This window comes from Capricornis sumatraensis, chromosome 11 (genome assembly GCF_032405125.1).
Source record: "Capricornis sumatraensis isolate serow.1 chromosome 11, serow.2, whole genome shotgun sequence".
NCBI classification, from domain to species: domain Eukaryota; kingdom Metazoa; phylum Chordata; class Mammalia; order Artiodactyla; family Bovidae; genus Capricornis; species Capricornis sumatraensis.
Window position 1 is genome coordinate 94,862,638 of NC_091079.1, and position 23,199 is coordinate 94,885,836.

General features: G+C 39.8%; 1 protein-coding gene across 1 annotated transcript in view; it reads left to right on the forward strand.

The window, feature by feature from the left end:
* Positions 1-23,199, forward strand: part of CNGB3 (cyclic nucleotide gated channel subunit beta 3) — a 181,223-nt gene that overhangs the window by 107,914 nt on the left and 50,110 nt on the right. Inside the window, exons 11-13 of the mRNA XM_068983992.1 lie at positions 10,792-10,933; positions 16,354-16,513; positions 18,451-18,548. Of these exons, the coding sequence (XP_068840093.1) occupies positions 10,792-10,933; positions 16,354-16,513; positions 18,451-18,548 (400 nt within the window). The remainder of the gene's footprint in view (positions 1-10,791; positions 10,934-16,353; positions 16,514-18,450; positions 18,549-23,199) is intronic.

Sequence of the window (23,199 nt, forward strand, 5' to 3'; positions counted from 1 at the left end):
ACACACTCGGTGTATGTTAGGTCTTAGAGAAGACAAGAAGGGAGTTTCTTCACTCTTTCTCTCTCTTCCTTCTCACCTTCTTTAAATCCCTAACACATACTGAGTGTATGAAAGAGAGAGAAAGGAAAGGAAAAAGGAAGGAGTGATTAAATTTGTATTACTATAAGAAGAAGAAAGAAACCTCAGCTTTGACCCATAAGAAGCTAAAGCTAACGTATGCTAATATTTTAGATATCTAATTCTGGCTATCATGTAGACCAAATATTCAAAGTGCCCTCTCACTAAAATAGAAGAAGATAACCTACTTGAAATGTTTGTTGTATTAGTTATTATAATTACTTGTTATAAGACACATTTCTATATAAATTATATTACAACAGTTCCCTATGATTGCTAAATTCTTTTAGAAAGTAAAAGGAATCTTTGAAATCTAAAAAAAAATTGTATGTCCTGAAGCTGGAGTTGAGTGGTAAGGTTATCAGTAAAGAACAGAAATAGAGAGGATAAATTCTTAATCATTAGAAGAAAAAAAATGGTGAGCTGCTAAAACAATTTAAAATATATCAGTAAGCAGAATACATTAGTATGGACTAAATTCACCAGTTGAAAGAGATTATCAAATTATATCAATCAAAATAGACTTCAAAACAAAAATTATTTTAGGGAAAAATTAAGTCACCGTATAATGGGAATGGTTTCGATTCACCATCAGTATTTTCCACTTCTAAATGTGTAATGCACCTAATGCAAAATAGTTACAATGGGTCAAAGAAACTTGCACAGCAAAAATTACTAGAAGGAAGAGAAACTGGCAAACACACCGTCAAAGTCTGAGACATCAACACACAACTATTAACCAGTCAAGCGCCAAAGACAGTAAAGATAAAAGATTTGAGAACCTCACTAATAAGCTTGACTTAGCAGATGCAAATGGAGCCCTGTACCAAAGAATTAGAAGCTACTCATCGTTTTACAAAAATTTTTATTGTTGCTGTACATTATGTAAGTTATAGATGTACAATACAGTGAGTCATAATTTTTAAATGTCGTTCTCCATTTATACTTTGTAAAATATTGACTATATTCCCCACATTGTACAATATATGCTTATAGCTTATTTTATACATAATAGTTTGTACTTCTCAAGTCCCTGTCCCCATCCTGCCCCTCCTTCCCTCCCTCACTCCACTGGTAGCCCTTAGTTTGTTCGCTATGTCTGTGAGTCTGCTTCTTTTTTGTTATATTCACTAGTTTATTGCATTTTTTTCAATTCCTCATAGAAGTGATATCATGCAATATTTGTCTTTGATCCATTTGACTCAGTATAATACCCTCCAAGTCCATCCATGTTGCTGCAAACAGCAGGATTTCGTTCTTTGTCGTAGCTGGGTGGTATTCCATTGTGTCTGTATGGAAAAGATGTGTCCGTCTTCTTTAACCAATAATCTGTTAACGGCACTTAGGCTGCTTCCATATCTTGACAATTGTAAACAACACTGCTACGAACACTGGGGTGCATTTCAGATTAGTGGGTTTTTTGGATATATGTCCAGGAATGGAATTGCTGGGTCATGTGATAATTCTATTTTTAGTTTTTTTGAGAAACCTCTATACTATTTTCCATCACAGCTATACCAATTTACATTACTACCAATAGTGTACAAAGGTTCCCTTTTCTCCACATCCTTGCCAACATTTGTTATTTTTGTTCTTTTTGATGATAGAAATTCTAAGAGGTTGAGGTGATATCTCATTGTGATTTTGATTTACATTTCCCTGATGGTTAGCAATGTTGAGCATCTTTTCATATGTCTGTAGGCCATCTGCATTTTCTCTTTGGAAAAAGAAGCCATTCATTCTTCTTAATCATTCATGATAGATTACAAAAAAGTGGTCATTTTCTAGCCCAAGGAGCAAGTTTCAATGCATTTTTCAGCATTGCTGTCAAACAGCTCGCATTCTCTAGTCCTTTAGACAGGAGGGTTCTCACCCAAAACCAGAGCTCTAATAATCCTCTTGAAAGTGAAAGTGAAAGTTGCTCACTCGTGTCCAACTCTTTGCAACCCCATGGACGTCCATGGAATTCTCCAGGCCAGAATACTGGAGTGGGTAGCCTTTCCCTTCTCCATGGGATCTTCCCAACCCAGGGATCAAACCCAGGTCTCCAGCATCGCAGGCGGATTCTTTACCAGCTGAGCCACCAGGGAAGTCCAATAATCCTCTTACCAAGTGTCAGGGACACATCCTTACCAAGAAAATGCCTTTAAAAGCAGCAGATGCGTGTGTGTGCTGTTATATATATATTACATATAAATAATTGTTTTTGTTATTGTTTAGCCACCCGGTCGCGTCCGACTCTTTACGACCCCATGGTCTGCAGCATGCCAGGCCTCCCTGTCCCTCGCCATCTCCCAGAGATTACCCAGTGGCTAAGACTCTGCACTCGAATGCAGGGGGCCTGGATTAGACCCCTAGAAGGGGAACTAAATCCCACATGCCCCAACTGAGATTCGGCACAGGCAAATAAAACAATAGTAAATAATTTGTAAATGGCAGTTGTTAATACACTTACATTTCCCACAGTTTTAAAGCAACACCTGCCTCTTCTCTTACTTCATATTACTCTTTGACCTCAAAAGTGTAAAGTCTTTTTTTAGTTAACCCCTGTGATGGCTCCTGATGACATATAATTTGGAGGTTGCTTATGAGATCACGGGACTTGTGAACCTTGTCCTAGTTAGAATTATGCACCAACTGTAGGGTATAAGTGAAGCACTGTGAACATTTAAAATAAGAGGCATTTATTACTATTCTATTAATCTTCATCAAAATAACAATGTCTGTTCATTTCAGTAGAAGACAAGAGGTTATTTTCATTTATACTAAGTACATGGCAGCCTTCATCTGACTGTGAAATATGACAAAGCAGGAATGGGCTTACTTAGCTCAAAACCAGAGCATAAGTTGTTGCTGTTCCTAAATCATGCCCGACTCTGACCACATAGACTGCAGCACGCCAGGCTTCCCTATCCTTCACTGTCTCCTGGAGTTTGATTGGAGTGATGTTATCCAAGCACCTCATCCTCTGTCTCCCCCTTCTTCTCCTGCCTTCAATCTTTCCCAGCATCGGGGTCTTTTCCAATGAGTTGGCACTTCACATCAGGTGGTCGAAGTATTGGAGCTTGAGCAAAATATTCAGGGTTGATTTCCTTTAGGATTGACTGGTTGGATCTCCTTGCAGTCCAAGGGACTCTCAAGAGTCTTCTCCAGCACCACAGTTCTGAAGCATTAATTCTTCGGTGTTCAGCCTTCTTTGTGGTCCAACTCTCACATCTGTACATAACTACTGGAAAAACCACACCTTTAATTGTAAGGATCTTTATCAGCAAAATGATGTCCCTGCCTTTTAACATGCTGTCAAGATTTGTCATAGCTTTCCTTCCAAGGAGTACGTATGTTTTAATTTCACACTGCAGTCAACATCCACAGTGATTTTGGTGCCCAAGAAGATGAAATTTGTCACCATTTCCACTTTTTTCCCTTTTATTTACCATGAAGTGATGGGACCAGACACCATGATCTTTAAGCCAGTTTTTTCACTCTCCTTCATCCTCATCAAGAGATTCTTTAGTTCCTCTTCATTTTCTGCCATTAGAGCAGTGTCATCTGCGTATCTGAGGTTGTTGATATCTCTGCTGGCAATCTTGATTCCAGCTTGTGATTCCTCCAACCTGGTGTTTCACATGATGTACTCTGCATAGAAGTTAAACAAGCAGAAGGGCAAAATACAGCCTTGACTTACTCCTTTCTCAATTTTGAACTACTCTGTTGCTCCATGCCCAGGTCTAACTGTTCTTATCGGCATGCACGTTCCTCAGCAAACCCGTAAGGTGATCTGATACTCCCGTCTCTTTAAGAATTTTCCACAATTATTTGTGCTCCACACAGTCAAAGGCTTTCATATCATCAATAAAGCAGAAGTAGATGTTTTTCTGAAATTCCCTTGCTTTCTCTATGATCCAGTGAATGTTGGCAATTTGACCCCTGGCTCCTCTGCTTTTTCTAAACTCAGTTTGTACACCTGGAAGTTCTCAGTTCATGTACAGTTGAAGCCTAGTTTGAAGGATTTTGAACATTATCTTGCTAGCATGTGGAATGAGCACAATTACACAGTAGTTTGAACATTCTTTGGCATTGCCCTTCTTTGGGATTAAAATGAAAACTGACCTTTTCCAGTCCTATGACCACTGCTGAGTTTTCCCAATCTGCTTACATATTTGAATGCAGCACTTTAACAGCATGATCTTTTAGAATTTTAAATAGCTCAGCTGGAATTCCATCACCTCCACTAGCTTTGTTTGTAGTAATGCTTCCTAAGGCCCACTTGACTTCACACTCCAGGATGTCTGGCTCTAGGTAAGTGATCACACCATCATGGTTATCCAGGTCATTAAGACCTTTTTTGTATAGTTCTGTGTATTTCTTGCCACCTCTTCTTAATCTCTTCTGCTTCTGTTAGGGCCTTACTGTTTCTGCCTTTTATCATGCCCATTCTTAAATAGAATGTTCCCTAGATATCTCCAGTTTTCTTGAAGAAATCTCTAGTCCTTCCCATTCTACTGTTTTCCTCTATTTCTATGCACTGTTAACTTGAGAAGGCTTTCTTATCTCTCTTTGCCATTCTCTGGAACCCTGCATTCAGTTGGGTATATCTTGCCTTTCTCCCTTGCCTTTTGCTTCTCTTCTTTTCTCATCTGTTTGTAAAGCCTCCTCAGACAACCACTCTGCCTTCTTGCATTTCTTTTCCTTAGGGATGGTTTTGATCAATGCCTCCTGTACTATGTTATTAACCTCTGTAGTTCTTCAGACATGCTGTCTACCAGATCTAATCCCTTAAATTTATTCATCACCTCCACTGTATAATCATAAGATATTTGATTTAGGTCATACCTAAATGACCTCACTTTCTTCAATTTAAGCTTGAATTTTGCAATAAGGAGTTCATGATCTGAGCCACAGTCAGCTCCAGATCTTATTTTTGCTGCCTGTATAGAGCTTCTCCATCTTTGGCTGCAAGGAATATAATCAATCTGATTTGGGTATTGACCACTTGGTGATGTCTCTGTGTAGAGTCATCTCTTGTGTTGTTGGAAGAGGGTATTTGTTATAACCAGTGTATTCTCTTGGCAAAACTGTTAGCCTTTGCCCTGCTTCATTTTGTATTCCAAGGCCAAATTTGCCTATTACTCCAGGTATTTCTTAACTTCCTAGTTTTGCATTTCAATCCTCTATGATGAAAAGGACATCTTTTTTGGTGTTAGGTCTTGTTGGTCTGCATAAATCAGTCAGCTTCAGCTTTTTGGCATTTATGGTTGGGGCATAGACTTGGATTACAGTGATGTTGAATTGTTTGCCTTGGAAATGAGCCAACATCTTTCTGTCATTTTTGAGGATGTACCCAAGTACTCCATTTTGGACTCTTTTGTTGACTGTGATAGCTACTCCATTTCTTCTAAGGGATTCTTGCCCACAGTAGTAGATATCTTGGTCATCTGAATTAAATTTGCCCACTCCTGTCCATTTTAGTTCACTGATTCTTAAGATGTCAGTGTTCACTCTTGTCATCTCTTGCTTGACCATGTCCAATTACCTTGCTTCATGGACTTAACATCTCGGGTTCTTATGCAATTCTCTTTATAGCATTGGACTTTACTTTCACCACAAGACACATCCACCACTGAACATCGTTTCAACCTTGGCTCAGCTGTTTCATTTTTCCTGGAGCTGTTAGCAATTGCCCCTCACTCTTCCTCTGCAGCATACTGGACACTTTCCAATCTGGGGGGGCTCATCTTCTGGTGTCATATCTTCTGCCTTTTCATACTGTCCATGGGGTTCTCCAGGCAAAAATAATAGAGCGGATTGCCATTCCTTCCTCCAGTTATTTGATATCCAGAAATGTTCCCAGTCTCTCTTATCCATATATACCTCAATTTATTTATTTTCTGATACAAATTTCCCAGACTGCAAAAATGTCTTAACAAATCCCTAACCTCAATCCTGGACACATAAGTCATCAAATGAATGAGTAAATGAGCAAGCAAGTTTGTCATGGGAATCATAACTCTAGATGGAGTGAAGAAGGAGTCGGAATGTCCATACTTTAGTGCTCGGGAAATTTAGGATTACTTACTCCCTTCCCTTTGTACAAGAGGAAGATGAGACGAGGGTAAATGAAGTTATTAAGACAGGGTCCCCTAGATACTTCAGTTCAGACACTAGCAGGAAAAGAAAGCGTGGTCTTTACACCAGACATTTAGACTCCCTTAAATGCATCAGAGCCGCTCCAGAACAGCAGATGGGCAGACCAGAAGGGAGATGAAAGGCAGCTGGTGGCGTGACAGGGAGGAGTCTGCATGGGGATTACGAGGACGTAATCACAGATACAGCCTCCCCGTGTTCTTCAGTCTTGGGTCTGCATGACCTTTCGCTTATTTTTTCACAGCCTTTAACAAAGATTATTAAGCTCCTATTTGTCATACCTGTTTCTGAGGAGTTTATCTTCTAATGAGACTAGACGCCTAGCGTTCTCCTCCAGATTCAGTGTCTTCAGTGATAAATTTACAGAAACCTGGAACTGGAACTAAGATAGGTGGAGGCAGTCAAAAGGTCCACTCATAAAGTATTGAATTGGGTACTTTTAAAAGTTGCATGTCCCACCACACATCCACCACATTGGCTAAAATTTTTTAAAACTTCATATTCTTGGGTTAAACATATGAAGCAACTGGAAATCTCATACACTGTTGGAGGGATAAAATCTGACAGTTTGTTTTACAACTATATATAGCACCTATCTTAAAAACAAAAATTCCAACCCTAAATATTTGCCCAAGAGAATGTAAAAATATATGTCTATGAAAGAACGTATATAAGTATATTCATAGGATGGCTATTCATGAGAACCAAAAGCTTGAAACAGTCTAGGTTTTCAACCACAGAAGGATGGATAAACCTACTGTGCCATAGTCATGCAAGGGATATTGCTTAGCAATAAAAATGAATAAACACAAAAACCCAGCTAAATCTCAGAAACATTATTCTGAGTGTAAGACATCTTACACAACCGTGTACACGTGTGTGATTTCATTTGTGTGAAATTCTAAAGCAGGCAAAGCTCATCTGAAACAACAGCCGCCCCTGGGTGGGGGCAAGAATTGACTGGGGCAAACGAATGAGAGAAATTTTTGGAGCGATGGAAATGTCTTCTGTCTTGATAGGTTTCTGAGTTACACAGATGTATGGATTTCTCAGAATCCATCAAATAGTGTCAAATGGTATACTTAAGATTTGTGCTTTCGATGTACAAGTTTTTTAAATAACTATATCAGTATAGAACTGTAGTTATACATATATATACACACATATATATTCTGAAGTGCTGTATTTAGGAGGAAGTGTCTGCAAATTACTTTGAAATGCACCCAAAAATAAGATGGGTTGATGGATGGAAAGTGGAGAAACATCTGACAAAGAAGGTAAAGTAAAATGTTCCTAATATTAATAGAATCTATGCTGTGAATACATGGATGAAATTCAGTTTTTTCTGCTTGTTTAAAATATTTCAAAACAAAATGTTGGGAGAAAGTTTCATGTTGCATTTGTTTCACAGAGGAAGAAGTTCTATTTTCATACAAAATGATCTTTTATGGTTTTATGTCAAATTCTGCCTTAGTGCTTTAACTTGAGGCTATATATGTGTGTGTGTATATATATATAGCCTATAAGATAGCTCATGTATTAAATCAGCCAGACAGAATCTCCTTGAAAAGATCTATCTGCCCAGGGTGTAAATATTAAAGGTGGACACACTTGACTAATTAAGCTAATCCTGGAAGATCAATATGATGCCATCTAATTAAATTACAAATCTTACCTCTGGTTGTGCATGCCTGGATATAAGACATGACTGAGAAAAGAATTCCAAGGTAAACCACAAAGCATCAGGGCAGAAAACTTCCAATTAACATAGCAGACTTTTTCATCATGGAAAAAATGGTTCAAGGCTGACCCTTCAGATTTGGAAAATCAATGCCTAAATTTTACACTTGCTATTTTCTAACATCTGTAAATAAGAAAATAAGACAAAGCAATTCCTGTGTTTGTTCCTCTCAATACTAGAGGGACTTTGTAGGACATAGTAATCCCAACAGTTGGAGTTGGCTATGCAGGGAGAGAATCTGGTCTGTGTCCCACTCGTGGGTTGCACTGGGGTCAATAAATTTCCTTAATTCAGAGACCCACAGGTCCAGGACTTGTGATCACACTAAGCCAGGTAATGAGAAATTATAAACTGGAGTTGAAAATTAAATGCAATCCATAAAATTAATTCCATACTTCTTCAAGGTAGTTCTCTTTGACATCCAGTTCACTGTAGTATCTGTAAGTCCAAGGAAGCTTGTTAGGGAATATGTTGCAGACCAGTGATACTTTCATTCTCTTGGCAGTGGTTTCAGATCTTACCAAAGAGTTAACTATTTGTCCGTTCCTGTATCCACCAGATAAAACAAACAAAAAGACTCATGTCCTTCTAAAGGTACTGAATTTCAAAACAAGTGATTTCTCTCTAGATCTGTTTTCATTTGAATACTGACTGTAACTGTAGTTTGATTCTTTCTTTGTAAACCTCAACTTCTTACTGTTTGAAGATCTGAAAATTATAACCTATTCTCACACACACACACACACAAAAGGCCATCCTTGTTCAAAGACAAATGCACGTTTACTTAAAGTGCAAACGTTTCTGTGGCACACCCAGGTAAGAAATAAAAGACTGACTAGGGCAGGATTCTATAACTGCTGCTTTTCTGTTTACTCTGGAAACTAAGATAGCGAGCTGGAACCCACTAAATCTGAATGCCTGTCTGCAACAATATCTGAAAATGGCCTCTATATATAGGACATTTTTCTTCAAGGATTCAGTAGAAAGAGCTGATCCAGACCATGTTATCAGAGCTATATGGAATATACCAAGTAGGCACCTCATTATGTGGGCTTCCCAGGGGGTCAGTGGTAAAGAATCCACAGGCCAGCGGGAGACATGGGTTTAATCCCTGGGTCAGGAAGATCCCCTGGAGAAGAAAATGGCAACCCATTCTAATATTCCTGCCAGGGAAATCCCATAGACAGAGGCACCTGGCTGGCTATCATCCACGGAGTTGCAGGGAATCAGACACAACTTAACGATAAACAACAACAAACAGTATCTAATTATGGACCAAAATGATAATATATATACAATAGGTTGTTATACTAATTTCTATTCCCACGTCAATCGGGACCCCATGAAACCCTTAGCCACAGATAGCCAAGTGAACCTCACATGTTCTGTCCTCATCTTTATCATATTCTTTGTTGTTGCCCTGGTCCCAGATTTTCTTCCCATCTGGGCTATCATGATCTGTCTCTCCATTTGCAATTGCGAAAGTTTAGTACAGAATCTTTATAAAGTCTATTTCTGAGCATACTTGATTTTCTTCAATACTAAATTTCTAGATAAATTAGCTGTTACGCTTAAGAGTAATTTCCCTTTTAAGATAGAACTCAGTTCTCTGTCTCTGTCATGGTTTATAAATTCAATCATATAGTAAGATATGAGTAGAAAAGAGAGAGGAGGTATATACCCACCTGCTCTATCTTCCATCAGTAAAAAACAGCTGGTTCTAAACTATAAAGGTCTTTTCAATCTCCATAACCCCCCTTGATATCTATGATATCCTTCACTAGTCACTACGAGGTAGTTTAAAGGTAGCCTCACACTTCTTGCTGCTCCTCTCATTGAAAGGTAGATTCAAATATCCCTTCCCTTGAATCTGGCTGGTCTAAGAGACTTGCTTGGCAAATATATATGGCAAGACATTAAGAGATTGTAGGGCTTCTGAGTTACAAGAAGCCTTACAAGCTACCGTCTGAGCTTCTACCACTCGGGGGGAAGCCAGCCAGGCAAGAAGTCCATCTACACCAAGACTTCCGTGCTGTAAGGAAGCCCCAGCTATCCACACAACAGGCAGAATGAAAATACACAGCCAGCCCCAGCGGGTGCAACCATCCCAGCTCAGACGGTGACAGGAGACAACCTCGGTGTTCCAAACAGACGTGCACGACAGAAGACTCAGCCAGCGATTAGAACCAAGGCCTCAGGACTCTGGCCTCAATCACATCCTCCCAGCTGTCTCCTGGCATTCAAGTCTCCTGAGGGTTCACTCCTCACGGAGTATAGAGGAGCCGTCTTGCAGGTCTTCCACAAACACCTGACCCTCAGCATGACAAGCCCAGTCAAACAGTCTCTGCTTCATACCACTCAACTCTAGGGTGATTTGTTTTGCAGGGAGAAATAAGTGGAATGACTAATAAACACCTTCTTTGGCTTTGTCTAGTCATTTCACAATGTTTATCAAGAAGTTTACCTTACCCTGGAGAAGGAAATGGCAACCCACTCCAGTATCCTTGCCTGGAGAATCCCATGGATGGAGGAGCCTGGAGGGCTACAGTCCACAGGGTCGCAAAGAGTCAGACGTGACTGAGCGACTTCACTTTCACTTTCACTTTCACTTTACCTTGAAAGGGAAGTTTACATTAGTACACACGGTAGTCACTAATGCTGCTTAAAGACAGAAAATCTTAATTACGAGGGAATGTGTTAAAATCTAGTATTATAGCAATATATTCCCAAGCATAATGGCATTTTACTGCTATAGTAAAAAGCAAAGTGTATATCTTCTCTTTTCACAGGTATCTGAGATGTTATTATTGGGCAGTTCGAACTTTGATTACCATCGGGGGCCTTCCAGAACCACAAACTTTGTTTGAAATTGTTTTCCAGCTGCTGAACTTCTTTTCTGGAGTTTTTGTGTTCTCCAGCTTAATTGGCCAGGTAAATTGAGATGTGAATCCCTAGATACATGAGGCTGTCATTTTTGAAAGCCTAACAATTTTTTATAAACTTTACATTGGAAAAATCAAAATCTACATGGTGCTTTTTTAATTTTACTAACTTTCATCTCTTTTAATAAATTGAAGGGGGCTTCTATAAGAAAACTTGTACACAATGAGTATCTGTTAGACTCTCAGAGAGTCACATTTCTAAGTTTTTCTGAAAACCTTTAGAAGCTCTCTTTTTTTTTTTTTACTTAAACTTCAAATATGGGTTAAAGTCAACTTCAGAGGTCATTTAAATCAGAGATTACCAAATGTCATCTAAATTAATTAAAAAACCATTGGTTCATAAATGTTTATTATGGTATCTATTTGTCCTTATTCTCAAGGAATCAGTCTTGTGAGAAAGTAAATCAAATACCCAAATAACTTTATTGCAAGATAATTGGCATTTGCAAAGTTTAGAGCCCAGCACCTTTGTGATTTCTCAGATTACAAGAAATAAAAAGCTCAACAGCATACTGTCTTTAGAATTATACTTCCTTGTAAGGCACTTTACATACCATATGTCTGAAAGCAAAAAGCCATCTTGAGATTTGTACACTAGGTAAATAGTTAGACAAAAATCACAAAATGATTATTACCACCAGATAAGCGATTGATTCCCATTCACTACACTAACAGTGTTATGAATATAACCGATGCTTTAACAAAATTTAGCAATGAAAATTATTTTTTATAACATTTAAAGAAATGGCAACCCACTCCAGTATTCTTGCCTGGGAAATCTCATGAACAGAGGAGCCCGGCAGGCTATAGTCCATGGGGTCACGAAGAATCAGACACAACTGAAGTGACTAAACAACAACAAAAAGCTTGTCACAAATAGTCAAAACTCAAATCCTACTTCCATGAATGTGAAGGGGCTGCTAACCATGATAAGTTCCAGAGGGGAGTTTGAAAGCTCTGTGTTAGATCAGAAAAAGGAAGCTTCCCAGGAGGTTTCATGGAGGAGAAAATGTCTTTGCAACATCTTAAAAAACAAATAGGATTCTGTAGTTACAGAGAGATAGTTCAATCAATCAGAAACTATGTGTGAAAGATAGCAATAATAAAGCACCATATACGTTTGACGAAATGGAAGAGTACCAGAACAGCTAGAGTGAAAGACACCTGTAAATAAGGTTAGAGACGTAGTAAAGACATGCAGAGTACATCATGAGAAATGCTGGACTGGAAGAAACAAGCTGGAATCAAGATTGCCAGGAGAAATATCAATAACCCCAGATATGCAGATGACACCACCCTTATGGCAGAAAGTGAAGAGGAACTAAAAAGCCTCTTGATGAAAGTGAAAGAGGAGAGTGAAAAAGTTGGCTTAAAGCTCCACATTCAGAAAACGAAGATTATGGCATCAGGTCCCATCACTTCATGGGAAATAGATGGGAAACAGTGGAAACAGTGTCAGACTTTATTTTGGGGGGCTCCAAAATCACTGCAGATGGTGACTGCAGCCATGAAATTAAAAAACGCTTAACTCCTTGGAAGGAAAGTTATGACCAACCTAGATAGCATATTCACAAGCAGAGACATTACTTTGCCGACTAAGGTCCGTCTAGTCAAGGCTATGGTTTTTCCTGTGATCATGTATGGATGTGAGAGTTGGACTATGAAGAAGGCTGAGTGCCAAAGAATTGATGCTTTTGAACTGTGGTGTTGAAGAAGACTCTTGAGAGTCCCTTGGACTGCAAGGAGATCCAACCAGTCCATTCTGAAGGAGATCAGTCCTGGGATTTCTTTGGAAGGAATGATGCTAAAGCTGAAACTCCAATACTTTGGCTACCTCATGCGCAGAGTTGACTCATTGGAAAAGACTCTGATGCTGGGAGGGATTGGGGGCAGGAGGAGAAGGGGACGACAGAGGATGAGATGGCTGGATGGCATCACTGACTCAATGGACGTGAAACTGAGTGAACTCTGGGAGTTGGTGATGGACAAGGAGGCCTGGTGTGGTGTGATTCATGTGATCGCAAAGAGTTGGACACGACTGAGCGACTGAACTGAACTGAACTGAAGGACCAGATAGTTTAAGGACTCTGAATGTTGCAGATGTTGAACTTCATCTTAAGGGCAATGGGCAGTCAGCCAGGGAAGAATTTTGAACAAAGAGATTTATGGAAGATCAATCAAAATGTAAGTTGGAAAGGTTATACTGTTTTAAAGGCTTACCAGGTGGCTCTAGTGGCTTAAAAAAAAATCTGCCTGCCAATGTAGGAGAAAGAGACACAGGTTTGATCCCTGGGTCAGGAAGATCCCCTGGAGGAGGGCATGGCAAGCCACTCCAGTATTCTTGCCTGGAGAATCCCATGGACAGAGGAGCCTGGCGGGCTAGAATCAATAGTGTTGCAAAGAGTCAGGCACAACTGAAGCCGCTTAGCATGCATGCCTGCATACTGTTTTAAAATATAGGTTTTATCATTTACAGATGGTGAGGGCAGCAGATCAGGAGACTGTCGACACTGAAAAGTGAGTCTGTTATACAAGTAGATCCAGGAGTGGATGGTCACTCCTTGCCTAGAGGGCTACTTAGGAGGGAACCAGGAAAGGAACTGGTCAAGCAGGTAACAGCATTTAAGATTGGCAAGTTTGTATCATTTCAACAGCCTCTGGAGTATAGCGACTCTCTCAGTGGCCTGGCACTTGACCCTGAGGTAACTGGGGCAGGTGGAGAGTAGCCTGGAATATGAGAGCCGGTGAAGAAGGCTCTGAAGTCAGGGCTCAGGATTGGCTATTCTGCATGTGAAAGGAGCTCTCCCAGGAGAGTTGTTTGCAATCTTTGTGTGCTCAGTGTGTCCTACTCTTTGCAACCCCATGGACTGTAGCCCACCAGGCTCCTCTGTCCATGGAATTTTCCAGGCAGGAAATACTCGAGTGAATTGCCATTTCCAGCTCCGGGGGATCTTCCCAATCCAGGGATGGAACCCACATCTCTTGCGTCTCCTGCATTGGCAGGCAGGTTCTTTACCACTGTGCCACCTGGCTTAGCTAACTCTGGGAGGGATAGTCCAAGAAATCAAAGCATCAAAATACCAAAAATAAAAAAATACAGTGAATATACGCCACTTCAACCTGAACGTGGTAATTGAGTAGACAGAGAGATTGTAAAGGAAACTCTATTTAGAAAATATTTCAGTTTGGAAGATGAACACTATGCAGTTAAAAACTATGAGTATAAATTATCAGAATCTTAATGCTTGGGGAGACACATTAACAGTGATTGAAAATAGGAAGTTTGTTTATAGAGAAAGGCAATTAATTTGAATATAAATGCAACTAATTTGAATATAAATGGCAAATATCATATTATTTTATAACTTCTAAAATCTATGTGAAGTAGCCAGATCTCCTTCAGTATCTTCTCAGTTTTGCAGTTGAGACAACTCTAGTTTGAGGAGATTAAAAAGTATCCCAAATTCATACATGTAATTCAGAAGTCCTAAGGTAAGACCATATAATATCAATAAAAATAGTAAAATCTGGCCTATTTAGCAGTTACTATGTTCAAGGCAATTCTTACAAGATTAAAAGACTATGTCCAGCTCCAGTTAAAATTCCATTCAAAGTGGTCTTTGGACTAAGAGTAGAAGCATCAACTGAGAAATTCGGAATTCAGGCGTCACCCCAAACCTACTGGGTCAGAATTTGCATTTTAATAGTATCTTCAGAAGATTCATATGCACATGAAAGTTTGAAAGAGCTGCTTTTTACCCCGCACCACACCTGCCTGTACATTGACTGTGAGGTTCCAACAGGATCAATGAGAACCACCAAGCCACTAAGAAATGTAGCGGTAGAGCCGAAAAGAAAGCTTGAGGCCAGAGATGGAGATTCACGCCTTGACTCTCACAGTGAACAAAAGATGCTGAGAAGAACAGAAACAAAAGTCAGGAAGTCCTGAACAAAATCTCCTCTGATTCAGAATTCCCACATATAACCATACCAAGAACTGCACCCTAATAATCACATCACATTTTAACTGCAATATTCTATTCTCACATACAGCTCATAGAGACTGACATTTTCCTCCTCCAATCTGGAACACACATCATAGAATATATGTTTTCTTCACCTGCACCATCAAAATCCAGCCTTGCACGTAAAGCATTCAGATTACTGTCACTACAAATCCTCTGCCCTCAACACCAATCGATAAGGCTTTTAATTGTCCTTGGGTCCCAATTTAAAACTCTATTAAATCTCCCAACCCAGCCTCTAATATCCCAATTCTCAAGGCCTTAGGTGAGTGGGTAATGTCCATCATTTGTCTAAAATGGCTTGGGAAAAGGGGGTCTAGGAATTGAGGTTGCTGAATAGCCCTCAAGGGGTAAGTTAGGAACTGGAAAAGGTGTGTCCAGTTGACTCTCTGCATAGCTCCTCAATAGATGCTCCCAACAAGCAGAAGAACCTGTTAACTCTAAAAATGGAAACTGAGGAGGGCATCGCAACAAAAGAGCCATTTTTGATCTAGACCTCAAAGAATGAGTGGTTTTTTTCCATAAGCAGAAAAGGCTCAGCTACTAGAATGAATGAGCGAAGTCTTCAGAGTGTGAAAGCGAGGCCCAGGTTTTCCTCCCTATTATAAACCCACAGTCAAAGCAAATTTACAACCACTCGCTTCTCTCTATGTGAGAGGAAGAGTCGGGCTATATATCTTTTTTGTGCTGAGACCTTAAAGATCAGCTTTTAACCTAGAGTGGGTTTTTATGGCTGAGTTATAAACATCCAAGAACTAAAACCTGACAGTTCCTTAAGTATTGTCACGTCTGTAGATGATGCTTCAGTCATTTCTGCACATTTCAGCTTCTGCTGAATACTGTGCCTTAAGCATGATGAGATTTGATTTCATCTGTCTAAACAACACAAAGGGAAGTACAGAGGTTGCAGTTTCATGATGAATTGAGTCCATATAGCAGCCACACTGCAAAATCTGTGAAGGATGCTTGCAAAACGAGATTCACCGAAATGGACTAGCCATTCTGCCATGTAATTAATTGCTTAACTTTCTTCACACATTTTTTGCATAAGCACAAGCTATATATTTTTAAAATATCAACTAACATCTTTGCAGTAGTATACAAGCTTGCAAAGAAGAACGTGTGCAGTCACATGCATTGTGAGACTGAATCCTCACAAGAGTCTCACATGGTAGGTAAAACAGGTTCTATTGTCCTCACTGGGTCAGAAAGGATATGATTTGTCCAATATCTTATCAGCAGGACCCAGTATCGGTGTGTTAAAAGGTCAGGTAGTCAGCATTAGAATGGACTGTGTCATGTGAGAACTCTTAATTCAACTGGGCTTATAGTAACTCTTCCACCTCCTCTGCTGGATGTGGAGTAACCGTATTTGTGGTTTTAGATGCAAGATGTAATTGGAGCAGCCACAGCCAATCAGAACAACTTCCGCATCTGCATGGATCATACCATTGCCTATATGAACACTTACTCCATTCCTAAGATTGTGCAGAATCGGGTCCGGACTTGGTATGAATATACGTGGGCCTCTCAAAGAATGCTAGGTAAGCATTGCAAATTACTGATTAAGTCCCTGTAAACCGTGTCCCATAATGAAAATCCTATAAGGCAGCAGCAGAGACTAATTGGATCTGAACAAAAGATTGGGAAACAACTAAATAATCTTTAAAGCACTCACTTAATACCATGGGATTTTTTTCTCAAATCAGACATAACTTACTGATTATGCAAATCCTGGAAGGTTTGCTAAATTTTCTTTAGTGTCCAACAGATGTTAGATAATACACACATTACCTCATCTAATCTTCACCCAGAAAAATGGGGAAAATTAGGTGTTACCAACCCCCTTTTAGGAGACAAGGAAATGGAGGCTCCTAACTGAAAAAAAAAAAATTGGCCAAGGGCACAGAGCCAGCAAATGGCCTAAACTGAGCTCAGACGTGCACCTGCTCTCCAAACTCTTGCTCTCTCTGCAATATCATCCTCTTCTCAGAGCTCAGCACTCACAGCAGCGATCTTTTAGGCCACACTCAGCTACAGGTCTCTACCAGGAGACCCTTAATCATTCATGGTGTCTACTGTTAGTACCACAGCACTGGAGGTAAAAATAACATTTACTAAAAGATATAAAGTAAGTTAAAGATAATGCGCTACTTAACAATAATCAGATTCAACTTTTAGTTTGCACCTCACCCTATAAAAATAAGAACTGGTGCTCCTGAGAAGTCAAAAAGGCTACTGCCTTCAGAATGCAAATTGCAGTGTGATTCCCAAATCACGAAAGTTCCCAAAAAGCTGGTAAGAACCACTGGTTGTTGATGGTTTTCTTCTCCTCTCTGCTGGTCTTAAAAGATACCAGCCACAGGTTTAGAACATCTTCCTGAATCTAAACGACAAAAATCAAACCTTTTCCTGCTGCTGCTAAGTCTTTTCCTAAGCACCCACAAATATTCCAGAGGGCGTCTCATGCAGGGGGAGGAACAGGGAGAGAGGGGGTAGCAGACCCCTTCCTTCTTTTCCTGTGGACCCTGCTCCGGACCCTCGGCTTAGGAAGGACCTAGAGATAAGCAGCCCTTGGAAACAAAGAGCTGTGTTTTTATAGGAAGGATTTTCATATTTAGAATATGAATCAATATCTGAATATTGATTTGAATATTTGAAAATATTCAAATTTCAATATTTGAATCAAAATTAGACAGCATGGATTTTTTTTTTCTAAATGGATGTAAGAAAACATCACACATAATGAACTCTCAGAAACCAGTACTATACTATCGACTAAGAATGGGTAGTCTTGTTCATGGACCATTTTATCAGCCTAAAGGCCCATCATTTAATTCTCAGGTAGAGAAATCTTTAATGTATTCACACAGTTCATTGAGTAAATAAGCAAGGAAATAACAATCGTTTGAATTTGCTCACTTAATACATTTCTTCTTTAGATTCTGCTCCCAGCTCAGCCACTCACCACTTACACAGAAACAAGTCACTTAACACTCTTTTGCTCTGAGTTTCACTTGCCCTTTCTTCTTTCCAGAAGGCAGGAATGAACATACTTAGGGTTGTCCCAAGTGTCCAATAAGATCATGACAGACCTCTGTAAGCCCCGTGGTACTCGTTATACTCATTTTTCTTTGCCATCCCTAGGATGTTAGGGCTGTGGGATCAGAAGATGGGAACCAGATCCTTTTCCCACCCCAGTTTGTTCACTTGCCTTGGCCCCATCTTTTCTAAACTTTATATCTAAAGTTTCAGAGAGCACAAAGTTCTGGAATTAGTCAGAACTGTCGTGTCGCCAATAGTGAAAATACGTTTCTTTTCCATTGTGATAGGTATGCGAAAATATAGACAGTGGTGCAGCTGTTTATTTACAAAACAGGAGCTGGCATTTTGTTTCTGTTATTGTTTTAATGTTTCCTGAACTTCGGTGTTGTTTATTAATGACTCTTCTTTGTGGGTCGATGTGTTTATCTCTATGAAGATGAGTCCGATCTCCTTGAGACGCTGCCGACCACCATGCAGCTCGCCCTCACTGTTGACGTCAACTTCGGCGTCATCAGCAAAGTCGACTTGTTCAAGGCAAGTGCTTCTCCAGTGCGTAGGAAGGCAACGCATCAATCTCCAGATAAATGTCAAAGCTCTCCCTGAATACAGCATTTATGATTTTTTGCCCTATTTTTAATAAAACGAAAGTTATCTGGAGACTTTATGTGAAATTAGAGTCAAATAAACTATGAGTCTCTCTTCAGCAGATGACTTATTCTTTAGCAGGCTCTCTCCTAATTGGTGTCAAAGAAGAAGGGCTCTTCTGGCATTAATTTAAATATAATTAAATTCTACAGCTCTATGTCTTTGCTACTAAGCACATCATTTCCCATTTACAAATATGCATGACAATCAGGCCCCAGATTAGCTCTGGATTGGCCTGACAATCAGAGAATCAGCGCCTAATTATGTCTCTAATACAAATGATTTGGATTCAAACGTTTTACATGGCCAAATTCAAATTTAGAGGTCTTCTTTGTAAAGAAAAAAATATACAGCAAAGAAATTTTAATGTTTTGAATGTTTCTAATTTTCCTTTTCTTAATGCATTATATTACATGTAAATGTCTTTCACCTAACACTTATTCTGTGTGGGGCACTCACTGATTCATCTGTTTAGTTAACTCATTCAACAAACATTTATTCAATTCTTACTTAAATGTTCCCGACACCATTTTAGCTACTAGGAATTCGGTGGTTAAAAAAAAAAATACTTGAACACATGGAGCTTAAATTTCGAAAGAGAGGAGTGAAAAAGCAATATAGAGCATGTGTGGAGGTGATAATGCTAGGGACAGAATTAAGCAGGTTAAGGAGACTGAGGATGGTACTGGCCGTGAAAGGTTTGCTCCAGGGAAGTGCAACTGAGTACTGGGGCAGAGACTGCAGGAAGCAAGGGCGTGAGTGTGCAGGCCCTGTGAGCAGGGAAGGAGGGACAGACGGAGGGGGTGCCTGGCAGGAGGACGGAGGAGATGAAGCTCTGGTCTGCGAGGCTAAAGGCAGAGTGATGTGCAGCAGGAGGCAGAGGAGAGGAAAACCAGGAATGATCAGCCAGGGCGAGTTAATGGAGGGCTTTGGAGGCTCTGTCGTAAACTTCGGGTTGTCCTCTGAGATGGAGAAACCACTGAAGATCTTGAGCAGAAGGTGACCTACTTGAGATCTTTTTGAAAGGGATTTTTTCCTGCTGTCTGGAGAATAGACCACAGAAGCAAATACGGACGTCAGGGAAGCCAAGGAAGGATCACCATCTATAGGGATAATGGTGCTCAGACCCAGAGTAGTTGGAGCAGTTTGTGTGTGTGTGTGTGTGTGTGTGTGTGTGTGTGTGTGTGTGTGTGTGTGTGATCAGTCGCTCAGTAGTCCAACTCTTTGTGACCCCATGCAGCAGAGTTAAGAAGTGGCCTAATATTGGATGCATTCAAAGAAAGAGCCTATAGTTTTTGCTGTTTGATTGTGTGAAGAGAGAAAAGAAATCAAGGATAATTTAGGATTTAAGCTGAGGAACAGTAAGAACAAAGATGCCATTTGCAAAATAGGAAATTTTAAAGCAAGCATAGAGGGAGAAAGATGGAAATAGACTGGAGATGTGTTAGTGTGAGGTGAGAACCAGAATTCAGATGGCATGTCATCTAGGCAGTTTGATAAATAAATCTGAGTTCAGAGGAGAGGTCCAAGCTGAAGCCATAAATTTGGGCAAATCAATATACTGATGGATTTTAAGCTCAGGACTAGATATGATCCCCTATTATGTAATCCACACAGAAAGATATGACTTGAAAATAGGTGAAAGACACTTTTGTGTAAAAGATGAAGAATCAGACACTATCCTGAAATGGTTAGGCAGGGTCATTCTCGATATTAGCTTAACCCAGGACTGCATGAAACTAGAGATAAATGGGTATCCTAGACCCTTCTCTTGGGTGATATGTCCTGTTCTAAATTTCCATAAGGATTTGAATGAAGATATAAACCATGTGATTTTCAAATTGGCAGATGAAACAAAGCAAGAAGAATAGTTATAAATGTGTTAGATGACTAAACTTAAAATTAACTGAATACTTTGAAACAGTGAGCAAAACCAAGATTAACTTCCATGGCATAAAAGAAAAATCCTGAATTTAGTCCTAAAATTATAAAAGAGCAGTAGTTTTATAACAATTTTTTTAATACCTGGGAGTTTTAGTTGACCTCAAGCTACATGTGAGTCAATAGAGTTATATACAATATTGCCCTAAAATTTAACCTAATATTAGTTTTCTTGGTTATTGCAACTACATTTCTTTTAATATATATGGTAAATAACCAGTTTTAAGAAGTGAAGTGAAAGTCACTCAGTCATGTCTGACTTTTTGCGACCCCATTGGCTATACAGTCCATGGAATTCTCTAGGCCAGAATGCTAGAGTGGGTAGCCTTTCCCTTCTCCAGGGGATCTTCCCAATCCAGGGATCAAACCCAGGTCTCCCATAGTGCAGGCAGATTCTTTACCAGCTGAGCCAAAAGGGAAGCTCAGTTTTAAGAAGGACTTTGACAAATTAGAGTATCTTTCAGGGGATAAGAAGTATGGATTGAGTAGAGGAGAGCCCAGAAGATAGCAAAAGAATGATTTTAGAAACAAAATTATTCTATAATGGTACAAATCAGACCAATGACTGCTTATAATTGGGAGTGGGTAAGAAGATATTAACTATGAGGAGACATGAGGGAATTTTATGGAGTGATAGAAATTTTTTGTCTTACGAGGGAAGTGCCACAATGTCATTTGTCAAAATTGATCTGTCCTTTAAAATTTATATATTTCGCAGCATATAAATTATTCTTCAGTTAAAAAAAAGAATGGCTTCGAAAGAAAATGTATAGATGCTGAGTATATTTAGTTATTGGGAAAATTAATTCAAGAGCAGCAGTGTTTACATAGAGTAATGTTTGTTAAATGAACAAGGAATAACGTTTACTCTCCCTATTTCGGCAAAATAACACTCAACTGTAAACCCCATTTCTAAGCTGCAGATACATCTACTGGAATAAACATTCTTGGAGAAAAAGGCTTGGTCCTAATGGTCTTGATCCCCACAGGAGGGGTTTTAGGAGGAAAGAGAGAGGACGGGAGGGAAGGTGCCCTGGAGTCAATTCCCAGAGATTTTAGAATGTAGTTTCCTAATTGGAAAGCAGTTTCCAATTTCTAGTACAAGCGCCACAGTGGAAGCTCTGGTGAAGTAGAAGCATCATGGAATGCGTTCAGTTTTCTGATTTTCTATCAGGGAGACTAGGAAAGGGATTTCTACCTTGGTTAACAGGTGCCTGTAAATAAATCGTTTTCAAGCTGCAGCTTGCAATTCATTCGGGGATCATGAATTCAATTAAATGGGTCATAACCAACATATAAAATAGACAAGAAAATATCAGAGCACTACACACATAAATAAAGGTAAGCATTATACTACAGAATTTTTGTTTCTGTACTGGAGTGGGTTGCTATTTCCTTCTCCAGGGATCTTCCTGATCCAGGGATCAAAATCAGGTCTCCCGCATTGCAGGCAGACGCTTTAACCTCTGAGCCACCAGGGAAGTTATTTATTCTTTTAAATATACATGTACATATCTATGGGCTTTCCCGATGGCGCTAGTGGTAAAGAATCTGCCTGCCAAAGCAGGAGACGTAAGAGACACGCGTTCAATCCCTGGGTCGGGAAGGTCCCATGGAGGAGGGCAAGGCAACCCACTCCATATTCCTGCCTGGAGAATCCCATGGACAGAGGAGCCTGGCAGCTACAGTCCATGGGGTCGCAAAGAGTCAGACACCAAGGAGTGACTTGCACATCAATGACTGGCTTAATCGAGACTAAGCGAGAACAACCAGAGCTACGTTTAAGAAAACAAAACCTTTAACTGATACACCGATGACTTTTACAGAATTATCTCTGACTTGGGAAGTTATCAGTTTCCAGCCTCAAAGTTATTTTTCTTTTGTTTTTGCATATATTTTTGGAAATCCATAAAATCAACAATATCTGATTGAGAAAAAAAGGTTAGATCATCACAGGTTGCTACCATTATTCATAAACATAGATTCATTCTTCCCTGACATTTCCATTAAAGATGTAGTTCCTTCCAGAAAGAACCCATTTCTATTTATATTTCTGTTAAATGAAAAAAGTTATCTTTTTCCCTAAAGCCAGTGAGGTAGAAAATAAGCAGGTATGGAAAAATTCCTAAATTTATTTCTTTTCTAAATCTTATGAAGACAATCTTTGTAGCTGACACAAATTTGTTATTTTCCTAAGGAGGAAACAGACTGACTAGGGAATCCGACATCCTTAGCTCATAAATTATACCCAACTGACGTGTCGCTTCTCATTCAGTCACAGTTCACTGAGAGTCACCTCTGCCCTCGAGGGTCTGAGGCACAAAGGAGAAAACCGTTGTGTCCACCAGGCGGCTTCGGAGTGAAAAGGGGGCAGCTTCGGAGTGAAAAGAGGGTGGCTCCCAGGAAGCAGCCTTGTTGTCACTCGTTAGGACCAGAGCATGGGGCAACAGCTAGGCAGTCTAGAAAGGTCAGCTGAAGCCAGGCCAAGGCATGCGGCCCGATCCTGCAGGCCAAGGAAGCTGGAAAGGAGGAAACCAACATCACAGATTTCAGTTTTACAAAGACAAGAAATGGGGATACTTGGAATAGAACAGAACAT